General features: G+C 43.7%; 1 protein-coding gene across 6 annotated transcripts in view; it reads left to right on the top strand.

The window, feature by feature from the left end:
• The window catches only part of FRMD7 (FERM domain containing 7), a 97,413-nt gene extending 75,143 nt beyond the window's left edge, over positions 1 to 22,270 (top strand). For all 6 annotated transcript variants that reach the window (XM_069074073.1, XM_069074070.1, XM_069074075.1 and 3 more), the window contains 9 exons: positions 910 to 988; positions 4,054 to 4,151; positions 9,842 to 9,956; positions 11,160 to 11,307; positions 17,143 to 17,238; positions 18,241 to 18,404; positions 19,534 to 19,602; positions 19,691 to 19,766; positions 20,667 to 22,270. In XM_069074073.1, the coding sequence (XP_068930174.1) occupies positions 910 to 988; positions 4,054 to 4,151; positions 9,842 to 9,956; positions 11,160 to 11,307; positions 17,143 to 17,238; positions 18,241 to 18,404; positions 19,534 to 19,602; positions 19,691 to 19,766; positions 20,667 to 21,677 (1,856 nt within the window). In that variant the 3' untranslated portion in view covers positions 21,678 to 22,270. The remainder of the gene's footprint in view (positions 1 to 909; positions 989 to 4,053; positions 4,152 to 9,841; positions 9,957 to 11,159; positions 11,308 to 17,142; positions 17,239 to 18,240; positions 18,405 to 19,533; positions 19,603 to 19,690; positions 19,767 to 20,666) is intronic.
• Positions 22,271 to 22,305: the final 35 nt, after the last annotated feature.

Raw genomic sequence — 22,305 nt, 5'->3', positions numbered from 1 at the left:
GGGTTCAAACAGTCAACTTGAAAAGTGTACAGTCTAGGAGGTGAGGTAAGGTCTGGGAGGTTTCAGTGGACCACAAGCTAAATAGGAGTCAGCAGTGTTAAAGGAAAGCCCAAAGAAAGGGGCTAATGCTATCATAGCATTTCCAGGATGAGGGAAATGATCATTCCATTTTAATTTGCTCTGGTCAGGCTACTCCTGGAGATTTTTTGTCCTGAACACCACGTTTTAGGAAACACATAACCAAACTAGAATGGTGACTGGGATAGTGAAAGGCCTTCATATCACTTGACATAAGAGGCTCTGTTGAAGGAATTAGGGGTATTTAGCCTAAAGAAGACAAGTCTTAGAGGGGATATAGTCATGTGACATTTTGGAGTGTTTGAAGGACAGTGGCTCCAGGGAGGAGAGCTAGGAATGATGGGAGAATGTTGTTGAGAGACAGATTGATGTAAGGAAATATCCCCTAAGCAGTACTTGAAGTAGTGGATTCTCCTTGTCTAGCAGAGGCTAGACAGTTGTTTGTTGGGGGTGTTATGGGAGATTCTTGGTGAAGTGCCAGCTGGCTTCAGAAATCCCTTCTGGTTCTTAGGTGCTATGATTCTGATTCCTTAGTCATTAATTCATTCACCACATTTGTTAAGCACTGTGTTCAGTTCTTGGGGAAATACAACATTGAGGTAATTCAGTTGAGTGGCCCTTTATTAAGTTCCTACTGTATACAGCACATGCTATAGCCCTCCTGGAGTGTATATCTTGATCAGGATCTAACCTGAGTGAAATCTAGAAGGGAGAAAACTGATTGAATTGGGGCAGGGGTTGGTGGGGAGGAATGGACAATGACTGTGTAAAGATATATAAGTGTTCTTGATGGGCATTTAAATTAAACTTATGAAGATGTTGTGTTTTAAGACCCTAAGGAGATTCTTTTCAAATTTATGGTGAAATTTTTCCCAGTGGATCCTGGACACCTGAGAGACGAGCTGACAAGGTATTTATTGTACTTCCTCATGTAGGCTGAGGCCCTTATATTGTGAAATCATTGCATGAATGGAAGGCTTGGAGTTAGTCATTCTAGTGGGGAGGGGAGACAGGAAGGGAAGAAAGAACATCCTTGTCCTTATTTCTCCCCCTAAACTATCACCACTACTGTACACATGACCTTTGAATCCAACATCTGCAGCAGAAGTCAGTTATTCAGGACGTTAAGTTGGGAGCCCATTCATCTGGGTTGCCAGGGGATGGTGAGGCACGGCATCAGTGGCCACCAGGTAACACAAGGTCTGGGTGCCTACTAACAGCAAGGATCATCAGGCATGTGCCATCTTTAGTATATGTGGGAGGATGTTGCCCATTCCCCCACCCCATGTGACCTGGTTGGGCATGCAAACCTTAATCTTGTCCATATGAACCTGTGGATGACTAATTTTTTGTGCAAAATTCCATTTCCTCTCTTTGATTCAAGCTGATTTCAGTGGACATCGAAAGCAGTAGGTATATGTAGGTACCAGGGACAGCAGCAGGTGGGAGAGAAAATAATTAATGACAAATGGCTGCCAGTGGGCTAGATTTGTCTCATCAATATTTTTGGTTTTTTACAAAATATTTTCTCCAGTAATGTCAATATCAATATACCCTATAGTCTTACCTCCCAACAGTGATGACCTACATTTCCAGGGTACTTTAAAGTTGGTTAATAAAGATAATAACCAGTTATAGTACACTTTATGATTTACAGAGCACTTTCCTCATAACAGTGCTGGGGGGCAGGAGGTGAAATTATCATTATGCCCATTTTACAGATGAGGAAACCGAGGCCTAAATAGGGGATGTGACTCTCCCAAAGATCACTAGTAAGTAGCAGAGAGGAGACTAGACCTTGGTGTATCTGATCTAAAGTTTTGTGTGCTGAGAATCTGCTATACCACCCTGGTTCCTCAGCCTGTATAAGTGCACACTCCCCTCAAAAGATGTGACTTCTTTTTCTGGAAAAGTTCTTTGAAAACCATTTTCCTGCAGTCTCTTATTTGTTCTTTCCTCCTTTGGCCCAACTGCTGGGTACAGGACCATAGCCATGATAGCCCCATGGAAACTTGCATAGCCCAGCACACAGTCATCATATCATGGCAACTCTGCCATGATTTCATATGTGTGCTGATGTCTAGATGAGATTTGGATTTATCAATCCTCATATGTACCATGGTTTATAGACATAGCATGGATTATAGACTTCAGAACCCAAAGGTACCTTGGAAATTAGTCCTATCCTACCTCATTTTACAGAGGAGGAAACTGAGGTCCAGTGAAGGGAAAGGTCTTGGCAAAGGTCACACAGTCAATAAGTGTGTGCATGGGAAATGTATTCAGACCCTGGTCTGCTGATACTGAATCTCACTCTTGCCACTATATTAAACTAGACCAAAATAAACCTCATTTTGACTGAACCTAAATTCTAATTGTGGATAATGGAAGGAAAGACTCACTAGACCAAGAATTCTTAACCTTTTTTGTTTTGCCCCTTGGGCAGGATGGTGAAGCACATGGACCTTCATCAGAATCACGTTTGCAAACACACAAAACAAAATACTGTCTGCAGTTTACTGAGCAAGGGTGAGATGTGATCTTTAGGGAAATCACTTTGGTGGCTGAATGGAGGATGAATTGGAGTGGGGAGAGACTTGGAGCAGGCAGCTACCCCAGCAAGCTGTTGTGATAGTCTAGGTGTGAGGTGATGAGGGCCTGCACCAGAGTGAGGGCAGTGTCAGAGGAGAGGAGGGGGCCTATTGAGGACATGTTGCAAAGGTAAACTCAACAGGCCTTGGCAGCAGCTTGGATGTGGGGGATAAAGGAGATAGTGAGGAAGTATGGATGACACCCACATTGTGAGCCTAGAGGCCAAAGGAAACCACTTACATTGAAATATAGTTATCAAAATGTTTTTTTAAATAAGTTCGTGACCCCAGGTTAGGAAGTCTTGCTCTAGAATCCTCATAACAGCATGGGCTAAAGAGTGTGGGCCAAAGGTCATCCATCTGGCAATATGTGAGCCTTTGAGTAGGAGAAACATGGCTTACAGACCCTGTTCTCAGATGTATGGCTTTCTTTCCTGTAGGGAATGTGGCTGTGCTTAAAGGCAAGAAATGACAGAGGGAGTGAGGCTTATGCTAGCACCTTGATAATTTTGACTTGCCATTTCATCAACCTAGGGAGCCACCAATACACATCACCAATTGCCACATACCTCTTAGGCCTAGAGCGGGACTTCATCTGTTTTGCATCATAGTCCCCTTAGAAAGTTTGGTGAAACCTGTGAACCCCTTCTCAGAATAATGGTTTTAAGTGCATAAAATGCAGGATCACAAAAGGGATGAACTACATTGAAATTTGGTTTCCAAAATATTGAGCAAAACCTGTTCTGCTAAGATCCTAGTGCCTAGGGGTACTGATGGTGATATGCCTTGGTCAGTTCATGTGCTAGAGCCTGGCCTTGAACCCAGGCCTTCCTGCCTCAGAGATCATGCCACCTCTGAATGGGACATCCTGGGAAGCTGACTGCAATTGTGGGCAGAAGGCTTAGGTTCAAACCTCAGCTCTTTCACTTACTGACTGAGTGACCTTGGGCTAAATCCTTTTTCTCCGTAAAATAGGGCTAAAAAAAACTGGTACTATCTCCTTCCCGGGGCTATTGGCAAGGACTGTGTTGGGCCAATCTTTAAACAGTATAGAAACATGATTTGTTAATATAAGACCAACATAACATTAAATCACCTGGGCTGTGACTCTACGTACTGGCCATCTCATCAACACTGTAAGGGAATAACCCACCAGGTGACAGAGAGGGAAAGTGATTTGTCCTTTGTCATGCAAGCAGTGATAGAGCTGGGCCTTGAGCCTGGGTGTCTGGACTCCCAGGCCAAAGCCAGGTCCAGGGTCATGGCAGTGCTTGTTCTCGAATCAGCTTGAATCTGTGGGAAGGAACAAAGTGGTGTTCTTGTTCTTGCTTTCTCCAGGGGACTTGCCTGCTAATTGTACTGAGGCCTGCTTTCTATCACACAGGTATCTATTTGCCCTTCAAATCAAGAAGGATCTGGCCCAAGGAAGGCTTCCATGCAGTGACAATTGCACAGCCTTGCTGGTGTCTCACATTTTACAATGTAAGTAGAGACTGGGGAGCACCTTCAGTGGGGGTGTGGCCAGGCCCACTGAAGGATGTAGGAGGAGACAAGTATGATTCAGACGGTACCTCCTCAGCTGGGGCCAGTCTGATAGGGGAGCAGAGCAGCTGACTATGAACCACACTGCATCCAGAGGATGTTAGCCACTCTGAGCTGGAAAGGAGATCAGAGGCCACCTAGGCCTGCCTCTGACCATCCCTGACAGTATCCTTGAGAAAGGGAATGGTGGCCTACAGTGATGGCGAACTCCCTGAGTGGGCATCCTCTACTCTGGGGAGTGTTTCTTTATATTGTGTTATTATTATATTGTATTATGTCCAGCTGTGCCCTCTCTGTGACAGCCCTTCATTGTGGAGGTGAATCTGGCTTCTCAAAGTCTAGGCAAGCCAAGTGTAAACTCCTCTGATAGGCCGTACCAAGCTGGAAAGGCTTTGCAGATGGGCCCTACAGTAGACTGTAGGGTGTTTGTTTAAGGTCCACCCTAGTAAAGTTCAGAGAGCTATAGCATAGTATACCACATGAAGGTTTGGGCCCAGACTGTGATGATAGCTAGAGCTAGCATTGATCTAGCACTTTCAGGTTTACCAAGCACTTCCATATATCATCTCTTTTGAGTCTCACTACAGCTTAGGGAAATAGGTGCTACTATTATACCCAATATCCCAATATACCTATCCATTTTACAGATGAGGCAACTGCAAGTCAGAGAGGTTAAGTGATTTACCCAGAGTCTCCCACTTAAATCTAAGGCAGGATTTTGATCTGTGTTGATGCAGGGAATAAGCAAACTCCTAAAATTACAGGTTGTTTAACTATAAGGGACCATAGCTCTAGAGAGGGAGGGAATCTCAGAGGCCATCTAATCCAGCCCCCTCATTTTATAGGAGGGGAAGCTGAGGCCCAGGTAGGGGAAGGGACTTGCTCAAGGTAATATAGGCAGTAAGCATCAGAAATGGGATTTTAACTCGGGCCTTCTGAATTCAGGGCCAGTGTTTTTCTTCTTGTCCCACCTTGTTTCTCAACCTCAAACTATTAATAATAGGATTGTGATCAGAATTCTAGAAGGGCTCTTAGAGATCATCTTGTCCAATCCCCTCATTTTACAAATGAGAAAATTGAGTCCCACAGAAGGAAGAGACTTGACAAGACCCTACAGCTTTGAGCTAGCAGCATTCAGGGCCCGTTTGTCAGATCTGTCTTGTCCTGAGAAGCAAAGCCACCTAAAGTCCTTCATCTTATTTGCTTAAGCCAAACAGAATTGGATGGGAGGAGATAGATTGACTGCAGACAGGCTGAGCTGCCCAAAGCTTTTGGCCCCTGTCTTTTGATTTGAGTTATCCCCTGCTCAGCTGTGTTGGCCCAGATAATCCCAGCCTGACAGGGATGGCACCTTAGCACATACTCGTCCCCACAAGAGGCTCAAGAGGCTGGCGTGATGAAGCATTCAATCATTTTCCAGTTTTTCTTCTCAAAATTCAACTTAATTCTTTATAGGAGTTTGCAAGAAATGCTCCCAACTCTCATTTCTTAAGACAAAAGCAAATCATTGCTGTCCTAGCTGGCCTTGCTGTGGTCATCATATGGCTATGTAGCTCTGAGTGGGGAATCTGAATACCTTTTCTTTAACTTACAACATCAGGGAGTTTCTCAAAGCACCAAGAGTTTTAATGATTTGCCCAAGGCCACATATGGTAGAAGAAGGACATGAATAATGAGTGGGTAGTTTTCCTGGCACAGATGCCAACCCTCTATATGTACCATGTCACTAATTAGGTATTAGTATGACCTCCCCCCCAAGTAAACTGAGTCAATCAGGGAGTCAGGAAAGTCTGAGTTTGAATCCTACCTTGTTAGATATGTGACCTTGGGCAAGTCACTGTCCTCTCGGCCTTACTTTCTTTGTTCCTAAATTAGGAATGAGAATATCGTATAATTCTTGTGATGATCAAATGAGATAACACATGGAAAGCATTTCACAAACTTTAAAGAACTTTAGAAAGGTTAGCTATTATCATATTTTCAGATCTATGTTCTCATGATCCCTTCTTGGAAAATGCCTCCTTATTTCTACCATTCCTAGACGTCTTTCAAGACCCTACATGGCCACTACGTCTATGCAGCTCTCCCAGAATTCCTCAGTAGTTGGGACTCTCTGCATCTTCAGGTTTTTGTGTGTATCTTTGCTTTGTTTCCTAGCACTCCCTAGCTCTGAGGGCTGCTCCTTAGAGCCGATGGTGAAATTTTGGGTGGGAGTATTTGTACCTTGGAAATTGACCAACAGTACAAATCCGAGCTGGTTTTGTTGATTGTCTCTATCACTTTCCTAAGTCTAGAGACAATGTAAATCATGCCGATTAAACTGAAAAGTATGTTATGGGCACATTTTCTTTTCCCAGAGAACCAGTTGTTAAACACCAACACACCCTTGGTTGTATTCCACTTCTCTGTATTCATGTTAGAATACTTCTCCTCCCCTCCCCTTCCATTAGATTCTAAGTTACCTGAAGGCAAGGACTGTGTCAGTTTGGATCTTTTTATCCTCGGCTCCTTCTCCATGGTAGGCACCTAATCATTGTTGAATTCAGTAGAACACCCTATTCTTTTTGTATAGATGGGGAAACTAAGGCCCAGAAAGGGGAATGAATATATAATGAATTATAATCTGAGACTTTTAGAAATGAAAACTGATGTAGTGAGAAAACACGTGGGGGGATACATACATACACACATACATACATACACACACATATACACACATACACAGATACATACACATGCACCACAAAAGTTGCAGTTAGAGGGCCTGGGTTGAAATCCCAGCCCTGCTGCTCCCTATTTGTGTGACTTTGGGCAAGTCACTTGTACACCTAGGGCAGGCCTGTACAACCTGTGGTCCATGGGCCATTTGCAGCAGACCAAAGGATTTTTGGCAGCCTTCAGGTTGTGTAGACCTGGCCTAAGGCCTCAGTTTCTTTATCTGTAAGATAAGGGATTTGGCTTAGATGACCTCTGTGGTCCCTTCCAGCTCTAAATCTGTACTCCTCTGCCCTCTCCTTAGTATATAAGCCCTTATTCTGTTTTCTCCCTTAGCAGGATAATTCATACTCAGTTTCTTTGTTAGGCTGGACAGAGGATAAAAAACAAACCATGACCTGGACAAAGGTTGCTTGCTACATATAGAGCATCTATGTTGTTACAGGGAGATCTGCCTTTGCCCCTCCACAGGAGCTTAGGAACACATGATTGATTGATTAATTGCCCAGGGATGTGTGTGTGGGGGGTGGGGAGGGGTCTTAGCAACCTGAGAAATGGTGGGTGAGGAGGGTGATGACATAGCAACCAAAAAACCTAACCAGTCCTTAGCCTGCTTAAGAGATATTAGTTGCATAGAGGCCCATTTAGCCTTAATGACTGGGCAAAGTCCCTCCCCCTGGAGGCCTTCAGGCACTGAGGTTGGACGCTGACCTTTCCTCAGGGATGTTGTAGAAGGGACTCTAGTTCAGGCTGGGTTTGACCCTTGAGGTGTCTTTCCAGTTCTCACATTCTTAACGGGGCAGGTGAGGGTCCCACTGCACTTTGCTTCAGACAGCCACCATCTGGAACATCGTGTCCATTTCTAAGTGCCATATTCAGATAAAACATTGGTAAAGTTGTGAGCATCCTGAGGAAGGCATACAGGATAGTGGATGGTTTCAAGTTCTTTCCATATGAGCATCAATCAGTTCAAGGAATTAGGAACTGGGGATGTGTTCAGTCTGGAGAGGACAAGATTTGGGGTGAGAGTACATAGTAGGGGTCTTTGAGACTTTGAAGTGTTCAAAGATCATAGACTTAGAACTGTAAAGGGTCTTTCACACAGGAGGAAACTGGGGCCCAGAGAGGTTAAGGCTAAGAGATGACTTCAAAACCAGGTCCTTAGCCTCCAAATGTACTTAGCAATTGGTTGTTGACTGACTGTTGACAAACAGATCTTCCTTCCATTCCTCCTAAACTTGTTTATCTACAGTTTGTACCCATTGTCCATGGATCTGGCCTCAGGGGCTAAAATGGGAAAGGGTAATTCCTCTTCCATATTAGGGCCCTTCAAATACTTGTTTGTATTTGAACTATCTCATTCTGGAGTCTTCTCTTCTCTGGGCTAATTATCTCTAGTTCCTTCAATGAATCCTCATGTGACATCATCTGAAAGCCTTTAGCTATCCTGGTTGCTCTTTTCTGGGTACACTTCCTCATGTCAGTCATTGTTCTTCCAAAAATGTGGGGCCCACATTCCCCAATAGATATATGGTCAATGGATATGAAAGGTGGTATTCAAAGGAAGAAATACAGGCTATCAGTAGCCACATGAAAAAAAGTTTCAACATCACAAATAATTAGAGAAATACAAAGGAAAGCGACTCTGAGGCTCCATCCATCAGAGTTGCAAAGAGGACAAAAAAGGAAACTTAAAAATGTTAGAGGGCAGATACAAAATTGGGCACATCCATACATCATTGGAGCTGAGATTGGATCAGCTATTCTGGAAAACAATTTGGAATTATGCACAAAGGTCCTAAACCATGTGTGCCCTTTGACTTGAAGAAATCCACTACTGGGCCTGTACCCCAAAGAGATTAAAGAAAGAGCCAGGTACATAGTAGATATTTAAGAAATCTGTATTGATCAATTAATCTGCCCAAAAATATTTATAGCAACTGTTTTTTGTCATGGCAAAGAATTGGAAAGTGAGGCAATAGTCATTAAATGGGGAATGGCTGAACAAGTTATGGTATATGAATGTGATAGAATACTGTGGTGATAGAGGAAATGGAGAAGGAGTTGGTTTCAGAGAAACCTGGGGAAGCTCATAGAAACTGATGCAGATTGATGGAGCGGATCCAGGAGAATAATAACCACACATTGTAAAGACACTTGAGAACTCTGATTAATGCAGTTACCAACCAGGATTCCAGAGGCAGGCTCAGGGTACAGAAAGAGACGTGGCCAATGAGGGAATCCATATTTATTACAAGAGTTTTGTTTATATTTTTTATTTTTCATGGTGGTGAGGGGTGAGGGTGGTAGGGAGAAAAAATAGATTGATGTTATGTGAAAAAAGTTAAAAATAAAACTGAATTTTTAAGATTTTTATCTGCCTTCTCCCCCATAAAAAATGCAGTCCTAGAAGTGAACACAGTCCTTCAGGTGTGATCCGATCAGCAGACCATCCCCTCCCTAGCTGAAGAAACTGCCATTCTTAATGCAGGCCAAGATGGCCTGTGCTCTTTTGGCTGCCCTGTCATCCTGTGGGAAGGAGGTGGAGATCAAAAGGCGGGTGGGTTAGGAGTGGGGAGAACAGAGGTGGGAGGAGGCAGAGGGGAAAGCATGAGTATCTGACAGAACCAGTAATGCTCAAATAACAAGGTTCGACTTGAACCGCTGACATCTCAAGGTCTGGATTGTGTTAATAGGACTTGGGCTTTCTGAGACCAGGCTCCACCATGTCAGAATTGATCTGCAGCAAGAATGCTGGGGATGCCAGTGAGTGCCTTTGCCCTTGGTTAGCAGCAGACTGACTCTAAAGCAACCTCCCAGGGGACTCTTCTAAGGAGAGGAAATGGCCTAAGTCATCAGCTGGGACATGGCTTTCTTTTTCTCTTTTTTCTCCCTCCCTCTTATCCCCACCCCAGCGGAGCTGGGTGACTTTCATGAAGAAACAGACAGGAAGCATCTGGAACAAAACCACTACTTACCTAACCAGGGTGGCTTAGACAGCAAGATCCTGCACTTTCATCAAAGACACATGTGAGTACTTTAATTAGTGCCTGCCTTCATCAGCCCTGAACTAATGGTTCAGTCCAAAGCAGTCCTGGAAAATACAATTGGAAAGGAGCAGCTTGGGGCTCTGATATAGGCATAGTAGAGGCAGCTGGTGTTTCTGCAGCTCCAAAGCATTTTATAGATATTAATTACGAGTATCATTGTCACATCCCAGCTTGATCGATTGCTGTGTGATCCAGGACAAGCCACTTCATTTCTATGGGCCTCAATTGAGAGAGTTAGACTAGACAAGAGGTGTCAGACATGCACTGTAGCCCACAGCACTCCAAGGGTGACCCAAACCAGATTCAAATGCAATTGGGAAATATTTAACAAAATGAAAATACAGATAATATGGCATTTTAAAAGCAAGTCAACGTGTGCCCCACAGGCTCTTGTGTATGGTTTAGTGGCCTCTGTTCCTATTTGAGTTAGACCCTACTAGCCTAGATGACCTCTAGACCTCTGGTCCACGTAGACTTAGATGACCTAGAAAATCACTTGTAACCCTAAATCTGTGACCCTCTGATCTCCATTTTAGAGATGAGAAAACGGCAGCTCAGAGAGGGGCAGTGACTTGGGATCTTAGATTTAGAGTAGGAGGAAATCTTAGATGTCACTGGGTCCAACTCCCCCATTTTACTCAGGTCCTCCTGACACGAGGGTCGGTGCTCTATTTACTGAGCCATCTAGCCACTGCTATCTTCCACCTAACTGCCCCTCCATTTTACAAATAAGGAAAACTGAAGCCTAGAGATAAGTGACATTCAAAGTCTTAAATCTAGTCAGTGTATATGGCAGGATTGGACCTTGCCCAGGGTCACATAGCAAGTGACTACTATTTCCAAAGTACCTTCCTTACAGTTTCATGAGGTTGATAGGGCAAGTATTATCAATCCCATTTTATGGGCTCAAAAATTGAGGACCAGAAAGGGCAAGGAGCTAGTTCAAAGTAAGCCAGACCAGAGATGGAATTCCAAATCCAGGAACTCCTTCTGCTAAGGCCACTGACTTTTGACTTCTTCACAACCTGATCAGGATTCTCAGATAATTGGTGGAGCAGGGTTTAGGTCTCTCTCTTATAGTTGCTGGTCAGCTGTTGCTGGGCTGGAGGGTTGGGGAGAGAGGGCGTGGGGGAGAGGTCCCTCTAGCAAAGTTGGAAGGTTCATATTTCTTTTTCCCTTGCAGTGGTAAGAGCCCTGCAGAGTCAGACATCCAACTCCTGGACATAGCAAGGAAGCTTGAGATGTATGGGATCAGACCTCACCCTGCTAGCGATGGTGAAGGGACTCAGATTCATTTGGCTGTTGCTCACATGGGAGTGCTGGTATTACGGGTAAGGGTGTTTTCCTTTGCTCTGAGGGAACTGCTATCTCTCTCTCACACCCAGTTCCTAGATAGGCTTTGGAGCTCCAGAGGATTTGGTTTTAGAAGATCACAGGATTTCATAGCTAGAACAGACATTCAAGATCATCTCTTAATCCAACAGCCTTACTTTACCGATGAGAAAGCTGAGTTGCAGGGAGGGAAAGTGCCTTACCCAGAGGTTGTTTGCAGCAGTGCTGGGATTTGAACCCAGGCCAATATCTAGTACTCTTTCTACTGTACCATACTACTTCTTGAATCTCCTTGTTTTCCAGATGAGGAAACTGAGGCTCAGAGAATGACTTGCCTAAGGTCTCAATAGTAGAGTCACATCCCATCTGGATTATTGTGTGATGTTCTAGGCACTCTTGTTTAAGGACATTGATCTAAGCTGGAGTGTCCAGAGGGCAACCAAGATGGCAAAGGGCCTTGAGTCCTTGCCATAGGATGATCAGCTTGAGGGCATGTTTATCCTAGAGAAGAGAAGACTCAGGTGGGCCATAGTAGCTGTATGTAAAGGCTGTCATGTGAAGGAGAAGCCAGAGAGAAGAAATTGGGGCCTTTGGTAGAAGGAGCTAAGAGATAGGTTTAGGTTGACAGTGAGATCTGTTCAAAGTGGGATGGCCTGCCTTGGCAGAGGGAGGGTTCCTGTTCCTTGGATATCTTCTCATAGTCTCAGCAGTATTGGATTGGATTCCTTTCATGTAGAAGTTGGACTGGTGGGCCACTGAGGTCCCTTCCATCCTCCATTTCTCTGATTCTGTGTCTGTGAACTCTCACATTAACTCCAAAATGCAAGACTCTTTCCATCAGGTGCCAACAGTCTCAAATTGACTATCATATTGTTAAAATGTTAACAGTTACTCTTATGACCAAGGATTTTCTTCCCACTGGGATATTTTCTTTTTAGGCAAAATCATATAGAGGAAAAAACATTGGACTTGGAGTTAGGAAAGATCCAGGTTCAAATCTCACTTATGACACTAGCTATGTGATTCTAGGCAAGTTACTTCAACTCTTCAAACTTCATCTGTAAAACGGGGATAATAATTTTTTGTGTTGTATATCCCACAGAGGTGTTGTGAGGAATGATTTTGGTAAATTTAGGGATGTGGGACCTATTATTATTAGTGATTTTTCTGCCTTGTTCTAGAATAGCTCTAAATACCTTCATTTTTAGCTTAAGTTACAAGCCATGATCTTTTGGAGCCTTTCCACTATCAAACAAATCCTTCTCTGCCTTTTTAAAATAGAGTATTCTGAGAGTGGTCTGATTGTAGGCCACGATTCTTACCCTGACCTTTCATCAGACAGAAAACTCAGGGTGGCCTAGAGCTAGGCTTATTTTTCAGCATATAGCTAGATTTTATTTTCCTTTCAAAAAACCCTTCTCTTTTTCTCTTGCTTTTGCTCTCTCTAAGAGAAGGAGAGAGGAAGGAACCTTGTGTTCAAATCAGTGTAGTGATTTAACCTTTTCTTGATGATTCATTGTCATTATTATAAAAATCAGTTATTGTACTGGGTAGGAACGACAGCAATTTTGCCTCCTTCCTACCTTTCTATTTCCAAATCTCTGTCCAGCTAGGGAGGGAAAAGAACAATCTGTTCCATACAAGCAAACCTTTACTAATGCCAGCTACATGAAAGGCACTGAGTGCACAATGACAATAATTATGAGTTTCTGCCCCAACAGTGCTTACATTCTACTGAGGGGAGAGGAACATGTTCAGTGGTAAGTATAGTGTAGTGGAAGAAGTAAGAGGGCCAAAGGAGAGAGTAGTCCAGGCAAAGCAAAGTACTTTGAGGAAAAAAGATGAGAGAGAGTGCTTTAAGCTCAGTGGTTCAGGGAAGGCTATGCCTGAGCTGGGCCTTGAAGGAAGATGGAGGGAGAACATTTCAGGCATGCTACACTCAGGCCAATGCAAACAGGCTAGAACTAAGAAACTGAGCTTGGGGAGCAGCCCAGGAATCAATTTAGCTGCCATTTCCCATGTGTAAAATAGGTTTGCAGAGGTAAGTTGGAGGAATGAGATTGTGGTAGACCTTACATGACAGTCTACATATGTTTATTATGTCCCAGGGACTGTTCTTGGGAATAGGAATACAAAGAAGGCAGAAATATGGTCCTTGCCCTCAATAAACTTTTATACTAATAGAGACAACATGCAGATGACCATGTACATACAAGATATATATAGTGTAAATGTAAGGCCATCTCAGAGGGAGGGCCTTGGCAGTTGAGGGGGGAGGGGCAAGAAAGTCTTCCTGCAGAAGGTGAAATTTCATCTGATTCTTGAAGGAAACTAGGGAAGTCAGGAGGCAAAGGTGATGAGGAAGCCCATGGGCATAGGGGGATGACTGTTCTGGGCATACAACATGTTTCCTGACTTTGGATCATAGAGTATGTGGAGGAGAGTTAAGTGTAAAAATGTTAGAAAGGGAGGGGCCAAGTTGGGAAGAAAGCCAAGCATAATTGGTTATTTATACTGGAGGGAGGGAGCCCCTGGAGTTTATTGAGTACAGAGGGTTTCATGGTCAGACCCAAGCCTTTGGAAAATCACTTTGGCAGCTTAATGGGTGGAGTAGGTAAAGGCCAATCAGAAGGCTACTGTAATGCCCCAGGCATAAGATGCTAAGGGCCTGAACCAGAGGGCAGCACTGTCAGTGGCAGTGAGTAGTTGGGGATGCTGCCGCAGCCGGGAACCTGGACTACTGGGAGGATGGCAGTGACAGGGAGGTTCAGGAGAGGGCACAGTTTGGAGATAAAGGCAATGAGTTCAGTTTTGGACGTGTTTCCAGGATATCCCATTTCAAGAGCAGTTGGTGGGGTGGAGCTCAGTTAGAGCTGGATATATAGCTTTAAAACTGCACTGTATAGATGCGGGAATCGTCAGCATAGAGAAGAGTGGAGGGTGCAGGACCAAACCCTGAGGGACACCCATGCTTAGAGGCATGATGTGGAGGATGATCTGGTAAAGGAAACTGAGATGGAGCCATTAGATGAGGAGGAGGAGAACCAGAGTCTTGAAAACTCAGGGGAAAGGTTATCAAGGCAAAGGGGAGATGAAGTGTTCCAGGCTGCAGAGGTCCAGAAGGATGAGGACTGAGAAGAAAGCCATTGGTTTTGGCTGTCAAGTGATAATTGGTAACTCTGGAGAGAGCACTTTCAGTTGAAGAATGAGGTTGGCAGCAGATTGCTGAGACTGTAGAAGAGAGTGAGAGGAGAGGAAGCAGAGCAACTGATCTTGGGTGACTTTCTCAAGAAGTTTGGCCTCAGATTGGACAAGAACTAGCTGCAATGGTCAGGTCACGGTTTTTGAAGATGAGCGAGACGTGGGAGTGTTTTGGCTGTGGTAGAAATTGAGCTTGGCAAACTGGAGAGCTCTCCTGGAGAAGACAGGAGGGGTGGTGTCAATAGTACCTAGGAGTTTAAAAAAGAAATCAGTGATGTGAGAAAAGAAAGCTCTCTGTGAGTGGCCTCTTTGCTTTTTTTGGATGAAGCATGAGGCCAAGTCCACAGCTGGGAGGGTTGAAGGAGGCACAGTAGGTGCCCTGAGGAGGGATTAGAAGGTTTGGGATAGTCACCCCTGAGTGGGAGAGTGAATTGATCAGGGAGATAGGTGTAAAAGGATTTCCTTGTAGTGAATGCTCAGTTGAGATTGTGTATCATAAGTTCATAATAGAGTCAATCAACACAATCTTATGATTTTCTCCATGGAATGCTGGGACTAATACAAGGTTGGGGTATGGCGAGACATGTTTGTCAATAGGACAAGGGACTCAAGTTAGACTCAGCAGATTCACCAAGCTGTCACAATAGGGAAGGGAGGAAACTATATCCAGTTCAAGGGTCATGGCCCAGGAAAGAACTGAGGGTTGGGAAGATTGGCGAAGATCAAGAGCAGTGTGAGGGGTCATTAGGCAAAGGGAGATGTAGAATGATAGAAGACATGATCATATAAAGCAGAGTTCCTGAATTTGGAAGTAGAACCACTGTGGAATGATGATAACATACAGGAGATGACCATTCTGTGGTGGGGGGTGGGTAGAGAACTGGTCATGGGAACTGAGTAGATTGAAAATTGGCATTTGCAAGAGGATGACTGAAGGCTCCTAGTATGAAGTTAAGAGTTAGGATGGAAGGATTGTGAGCCAGGCACTGAACTCATTGAGGCAAGGAAGGAGAATGTCCTGAGGGTGGGTAGGTAATAGACATAAGAATCTTGATTGGCTGATAAATTCAGATTGCATAAACCTCTGCATAAATGAGAGGTGACTGAGTGATACTTATAGAGGGACAGTTTGGAAGTGGGGGGTGGTGGTGTAGGAGTACAACTAGGCCTGGAAAGGGTGGCCAGAGATGTCATATCAACAAGAGGGAACCAGGAGAAGGTAGAAAGCAAACGTGTTCATTTTAGAGCAGACAGTCTAGAGAACCCAGTGAAAAGGGTTAAATCTGAGTGGAACATTTGGGAGGTAGAGGGTTGAGGAGATGAAAATAAAAGGAGCCGGAAGTGTGGGATGGGGAATTGGGGCTCAGAATCACAGGAATGAGGCTAGTATAGAAGCTAGGAGTATGTTAACTATTGTGGGATGAGTCCAGGCAATCTCTGACTGGAAAGAGGTCATTTCAGGGTGCCATGTGATTCAAGGCCCTCTCTGAATGTAGTAGGTAGTGAGGTTATGACCTATGAGGCCTAAGAGAACTGCCTTACTGCAAGCACGAAGGAGCCAGCAAAGGTAAGACCTGGGAAGAGGCAGCTATTAGAGGTGAATCTAGAAATGATCTCCAGAGCATTAGAGAAGGCTGGGGGCAAAGAGAACATATTTAGGACTGATGCTCCGTGGAAAGTCAAAAGCATTTTATCCTAGAGGCACTAGTAAGTGAGATCAAAACTGTGTCTTAGGAAGAGTATTTATTTTGGCAGATTTATGAAGGACCAATCAATCAAGTAAATACCTACTATGTGCTAGGGGAAAAAGTATAAAGAATGAAACAATCCCCACTCTAAAGGAACTTAGATGCTAATGAGGTAAGAGAAGTATATATGTAATAAGCATGTAGAATAAATGCAAAATAGATCTAAGGGAGAAAGACTTGACCAGAGGTTCCCAAACTTATTTGACCTCATGCCTCCTTAAAAAAAAAGTTACTCAGTGCCCCCCTAGAAATCTACTTTTTAAAATATTTTTATAGTTTTAAAAAACAATTTATATCATTTCAAAAAACTTAAAATAATTTTTTAAAAAATGATGCATCTTAAATTTAATAAGTTATTGTAAATTTGTTTTTCAGCATTGAAATTTTGATGATGCACTCTTGCATTATGTGACTGTATAGTATTACAAACAGTTCATTACACGCACATATTCTTCCCAATGCATTTTGGATTTCCCAACAATATGCGACACACTGGCCTTATAACACTCGCTTGTTAAGACGTGTCGGCAGACTTGACCATTGATCGGTTATAACTTGAATTTTGTATGTTTATTTGGAAAATAATGTAATCACTACAACTTTAACTCTTATACATAAGATGAAATGTATATGAATGGTTTTTCAAAATTTTCTTCTCTTCTTAGCTTATGCTTACACTACTCACTTATTTTTATTCAGCTCCACAATTGTACCCACCAACCCCCTGGATTGTTCCAGAGGGGGGGCACCCCTCCACCCCGGGAGAATATCACCCACTTTGGGAATCTCTGGAGTAGACCAATTAGGAGCCTGTTAGAATAATAATCTGGCTGTGGGTGGGGGTGTTGACATATATCTACAATTCTTCAATATATTTCATTCTAGGGGAATACAAAGATTAATACTTTCAATTGGGCTAAAATCCGTAAACTGAGTTTTAAGAGAAAGCATTTTCTGATCAAACTCCACTCGAACGTTTCGGTAAGTGTCTTCTAATTGTGGTCATTTGGTTTCTGACTTGAGTACGCTTTTGCACACACCCAGTGTACATGGTTGGAGCAGGAACTGCTAATGTGGGCTGGCCCCCTCTTCTTTGACTTTCTAAGGTGTAATGAGCCTGTGAATGCAAATTCTCATGGTCCAAACGAAAGCTCTAGTGGTTATTTTCCTGTGGGGAAATTCCAAAGCAGGTGGGTCCACATTCCATTGTATTCATCTAAGGAAATACCAACAGCTCACATTTTAGTAACTTAGCAAGTGCTTTCCACAGAACAACCTTCTGAGGCTGCCAGTGAAGTTACACATGGTCCAGCCAGGTGTAAATGTACCCTGGGGGAAGTCAGATCAGCTTGGAAAATGAGTTTGCCATTTTTACATCCCAGTCATTCCAGGACACCCCCACCCCTAGTGAGCCCAGCCCTGTGGTTGTTGTCTGCTTTGCTTAACTGTCTCATCTTCCACTGTATTCCACATTCCATACCCCTAGTCCCATACTTCTCCAAAGAAAGGAGGAAGGTATATAAGAATTTTGATTCCATCACAAGCTTTGGTGAAAACTAAACAGTAACACCCAGTAAGACACAGCCTTCAACACAAAGTTACCTGGGCGGTGAATTATATTCCTTTGCCTTTGGTTTGAATTATTCAACTCAATGCCATCTATAAAATACTACTATGATGAATTCCTTCATTTGCATTGAACTTTCTGTGTACAAAGTCCTTCCAAATCTTTTGTCTTACTTGATCCTTGTCACTCTATGAGACTTAAAATATTTGAACCCTTATTTTACTGATGAGAAAACTGAAATCCAGGGAGGGCAAGGGCCTGCACAAAGTACCGCTGGTAGGAAGAGTGGGGATGCTCATGTTGCTTCCATAGAAAGTCCACGAGTCATCTAGTTGGACACCCTGACTTTACAGGGGAAGAAACCGAACAGGAAATTCTCAAGGACTCTGAAGTAATGTCTTATCTGAATCATGCAGGTGTTGTATAAGGACACGTTGGAGTTTACCATGGCCAGTAGGGATGCGTGCAAAGCATTCTGGAAGACATGTGTTGAGTACCATGCCTTTTTTAGACTCTCTGAAGAACCCAAATCAAAACCCAAAACATTCTTCTGCAGTAAGGGCTCAAGTTTCCGGTATAGGTAATGGTTTTTGTTTTTGTTTTTTGAAGGGGCAATTGGGGTTAAGTGACTTGCCCAAGGTCACATGGCTAATTTTTGTGTTAAATGTCTGAGGTTGGATTTGAACTCAGGTCCTCCTGACTCCAGGGCCAGTGCTCTATTCAGTGTGCCACCTAGACTCCCCTATAGGTAATGTTTTTAAAGTTTATTTTGGAAAAAGCTAAAATCACAAAACTGGGGTCTTTGTTCTAGAAGCAAAAAAAAAAGTCAATTCCACTAAGTTGGGGTTGGTTCTGTATGTACTTGTATGTAGGCTGCTTTGCTGAGTTTCCTTTTGGTCTGCCTAGTGTCAATCTGCTCATCCTTCAGAATGGCTGGGACATAAAATTAAGTCAGCTACAGATGCTTTGAAGGGTATAGAAATTGTTAGCTGGATTGTGTATCTTTTGGATCTGGGGAAAGCTGAAACCATTAAGTACAGCTTTCTCATTTTGGGTGAGAGGAAGCACTTTGCCCAAAATGACAAAGGCTGAGCTCTGATTCAAACCCAGGTCCTCTCAGATGAAGTGTTCTTTCCACTAACATATTGCCACATTTATTCAGCATTTTCCCGTTGTCTTGTGGTCCACTTCCCCACTCTTGGATGGCGTACCTTTTCCTTTCAAACATTTTAGGCATATGAGCCATACACTTTGAACCAATGGGATAATTTAACATTTTCTTAATGATTCCAGGCTTTTAATTAGTGTTAGGGACTTGACCTGTAATTTCACTGTTATGGGAACTCCCTCTACCAAAGCAGGTTAGTATCTTTTCTGCAACTTAGTCTCAGCCTCAACTATCTTCTAGTTTGGTTTGAAGTTTATTTTGAGACATTCCATTTCCCACCTCCATGCTTGCCCCTCATACTCTGGAATTTGCTCCCTCCTCGCCGCTACCTCCAATCTCAGAATATTGGAGGTTTCCCAGCCTCTCCCCCCAACTACTTTACTTAATATGTTTTATATTTACTCAAATGTGTATGTATTTTTCTTTCAATAGTAATAGTGAGTATAGGCCCCAATGCTTAAAAGTTTACTGTATTTCAACTAAGATAATAATGAAGAAAAATGGTTCTTTGCTTAACACAAGTATATCTTCATTTTATTAGTGGAAGAACCCAAAGGCAACTTTTGGAATACGGGAAAAAAGGCAGGCTGAAGAGCTTACCCTTTGAGAGGTAGGGATTCAGTGTCTCTGGGCTGAATTTTGGTTTCTCTGTACTTTTGTGGTCACAAGCCCATGACTCTTCTGTTTGGGGATTTCAGGAAACATTACCCATCTCAATACCATGAGCGACAGTGTAGATCATCCCCGGACCTCCTCTCAGATGTGGCCAAGCAGGTAAAGTTTATTCATTTAGCACAGTGCAATTTGTCCCATGCTACCATTTCCACAGTTCATGGGAATCTGTCAGCTTCTCTCAAGGCTCTTCACTGGAGCAGACAGACACCTCTAATGGCACATTTAGCTTTTGCAATCCAAGGGGGCATTCAGGAAAGGACCAGTGCCCTTTGGGCCGAGCGGCCAAAGTAGGTGGACTCCTCCCAAAATGCACAAAGTGCAACTGTCTCTAGAGTTAAAGGCTGACTATTTTTCTTTGTAGAATGTTCTGGTCTACCAGGAATAAAAGGTTTTGAAGCATTTTTGTTTTATGGCTTTGAAACTCAATTTCAGAGAAGACATTTGCTGTTCCCTTGATACTCACGGATTTGCTTCAAGTTGAGTTTAGTGACATTTATTATCCTCCTCCCCCCACCCCCAAGATTTAGCAGCCCATATTCATTCATTATGTGGTCCATAAACTCATATATCTTCACGTAAATCAAAAGCAGTTCTGCACACAAGTAAGAGTTTGAGAGATGAAAGAGGCCTTGGAGATAATCTAGTGTAATTTGCTCTATCCCCCTTACTTGCAAGGCAAATGAGAAAACTGAGGCCTAGAAAGGGAGGGAATGTGAATCACTCAAGGTCAAGTAGTAAGTTGGTGACAGGTCTGGGCTACAGCCAGGCCTCCTGCCTCCCAGGCCGAGGGTATGGAAGACAAAAAAGAAGTGTAGCTGGCCCTAGAAACTGCACATTCCTGACATGGGCTGGCAATTGGTTTTTATCTTTTATGTACAAATGATTCAATATGCAAACAAAATCTGGGCTCTGAGACTTCCCCACAGCTGTGCTTTTGTGAATCCCCTGTTTACTTGCAAACTTTGCCCCACTACAAGCTGCCTGTCTTTCCCCCCCAAGGTTGAAGATCTGCATCTTGTATATGGCCACAATGTCAATGGAGTACACGTGTCAGAGCCCACACTTGACAGCAGGAGGAGGAATTCCACAGTGGAGGTGATGTTCGCAGCGGAGTATGAGCGCTCCAGACCAGAGGCTGACCCCACATTTCTGCACCAGTCCCAAAGCAGCTCAACTTTCCCTTTCATTTACACCCAACCTGACTTCAGCACTGACCCTGAGCCTGATGACTTCTACAGGCAGAAGAGCCCTCTCAACTCCTTCCAGCCAAGCTCCAAGTTTGCTGAAGGTAACCCAAGCACTTCTGGGAACACAAGAGGGCTTGGCCCCCCAAGGCGGCAGCTAACCTACCTAGATCTACCTTGTATTCCCGGTGTTAGCCAACAGGTTGACATTGTACCTCCACAAGTCTTTTTTTATGTAGACCAGCCACCCCAGGTACCCAGTCGTTCTCCAGCCATGGCCACTTTAGGGAAGTCTGCCAGAAGAAGCCATCATGATGCCAGAAGGGAGACCTTTCAGCATGACTTTCAGGAACTAGAAGAAGCCCTGGCCAGGACTAGTAGTGGGGACAGCCCCAGCATGGGTGTGGAAGACAATGACAGAACTCTGGAAGATGTCTTTGAGTACAGGGTTCAAGAGGAAACCCCGAAACGGTCCCACAGCCACTCAGACATGAAAACCATCCGCTTTCCTTTTGGCTCAGAGTTCCAACCCCTGGGGCCTTGCCCTGCTCTAAGTCGAAAAGCGGATTTTTTCACACCCCTGTTTGCTCGGCAGGAGTTTCCAGAGGTCTTAAGGAGTCAGAGTGTAGCTGAACAGTATTTGGGTAGTGAATCCAGTGATTCTGAACCAGAGATGCTTCACCCCGACTACTATGCTTTCTATGACAAAACAGTGAGATCACCCATGGCCAGAATCCGTTTGTCTTCTGGCAGTCTCCAACTAGATGAAGCGGATGAGGAGGCATCTTTTACTGCACCGAAACCACGCAATTATTTTTTAGCGTAAGTGACAGATGCAGTTGTAAAATACTTTTCTTTCTGGCAAAATGTTTTCAACCCTCATCTTCCTTACAGAGCACCCTGGGTCCCCAGTGTGGCTATCATTTCTGCCCCTCCACTCTTCTATTCCTTCCTCTGCTGTGGTTGGGAGATAGGAAGGGGAAAAGGGATTCTGAAGTTAGTGGAAGGGTACACGTGCCCTGTATCCCCAGCTAGAATAGAATTTTCACTAGAATATATTGCTTTAAATGGAAATTAAGTTTGATAGTGTTGTTAGCACTGTTATTCTATGTCAGGGTTGAGAACTGACTGACACTGGTGAACAATTGGGTGGCATCCTCAAGAGGTACTTGTTGACTTTGGTGGTTGTCCATTAGCAGCAGCATAAGGACAAGGCTCTCTCTCTCTCCCCCCCATCCCTCAACAGTCTTCAGAAGACTGTTTCTTTCACATCTCATGTGCCAGTGAAGTATCTCAGTATCCCTTTCTTGGTTACCTTTACAATCAGCACACTTATGTTTAGGGTAGCTTAAGATGCCTTGCTCTTTCCCAACTTGTAATTCCCCGCTGTCATCTTTATTTTTCCCCGTAAAGCCCAATATAAGAAGCAAGACTACGTGCTCCGCTATTCAGAG

Source organism: Petaurus breviceps, unplaced genomic scaffold, assembly GCF_028583685.1.
Source record: "Petaurus breviceps papuanus isolate PSGF00001 unplaced genomic scaffold, PetGlider_PUasm1.0 90881, whole genome shotgun sequence".
Taxonomy (NCBI): Eukaryota; Metazoa; Chordata; class Mammalia; order Diprotodontia; family Petauridae; genus Petaurus; species Petaurus breviceps.
Note: the sequence above shows the minus strand (reverse complement) of the source record. Positions and strands in the feature narration are given on the sequence as shown.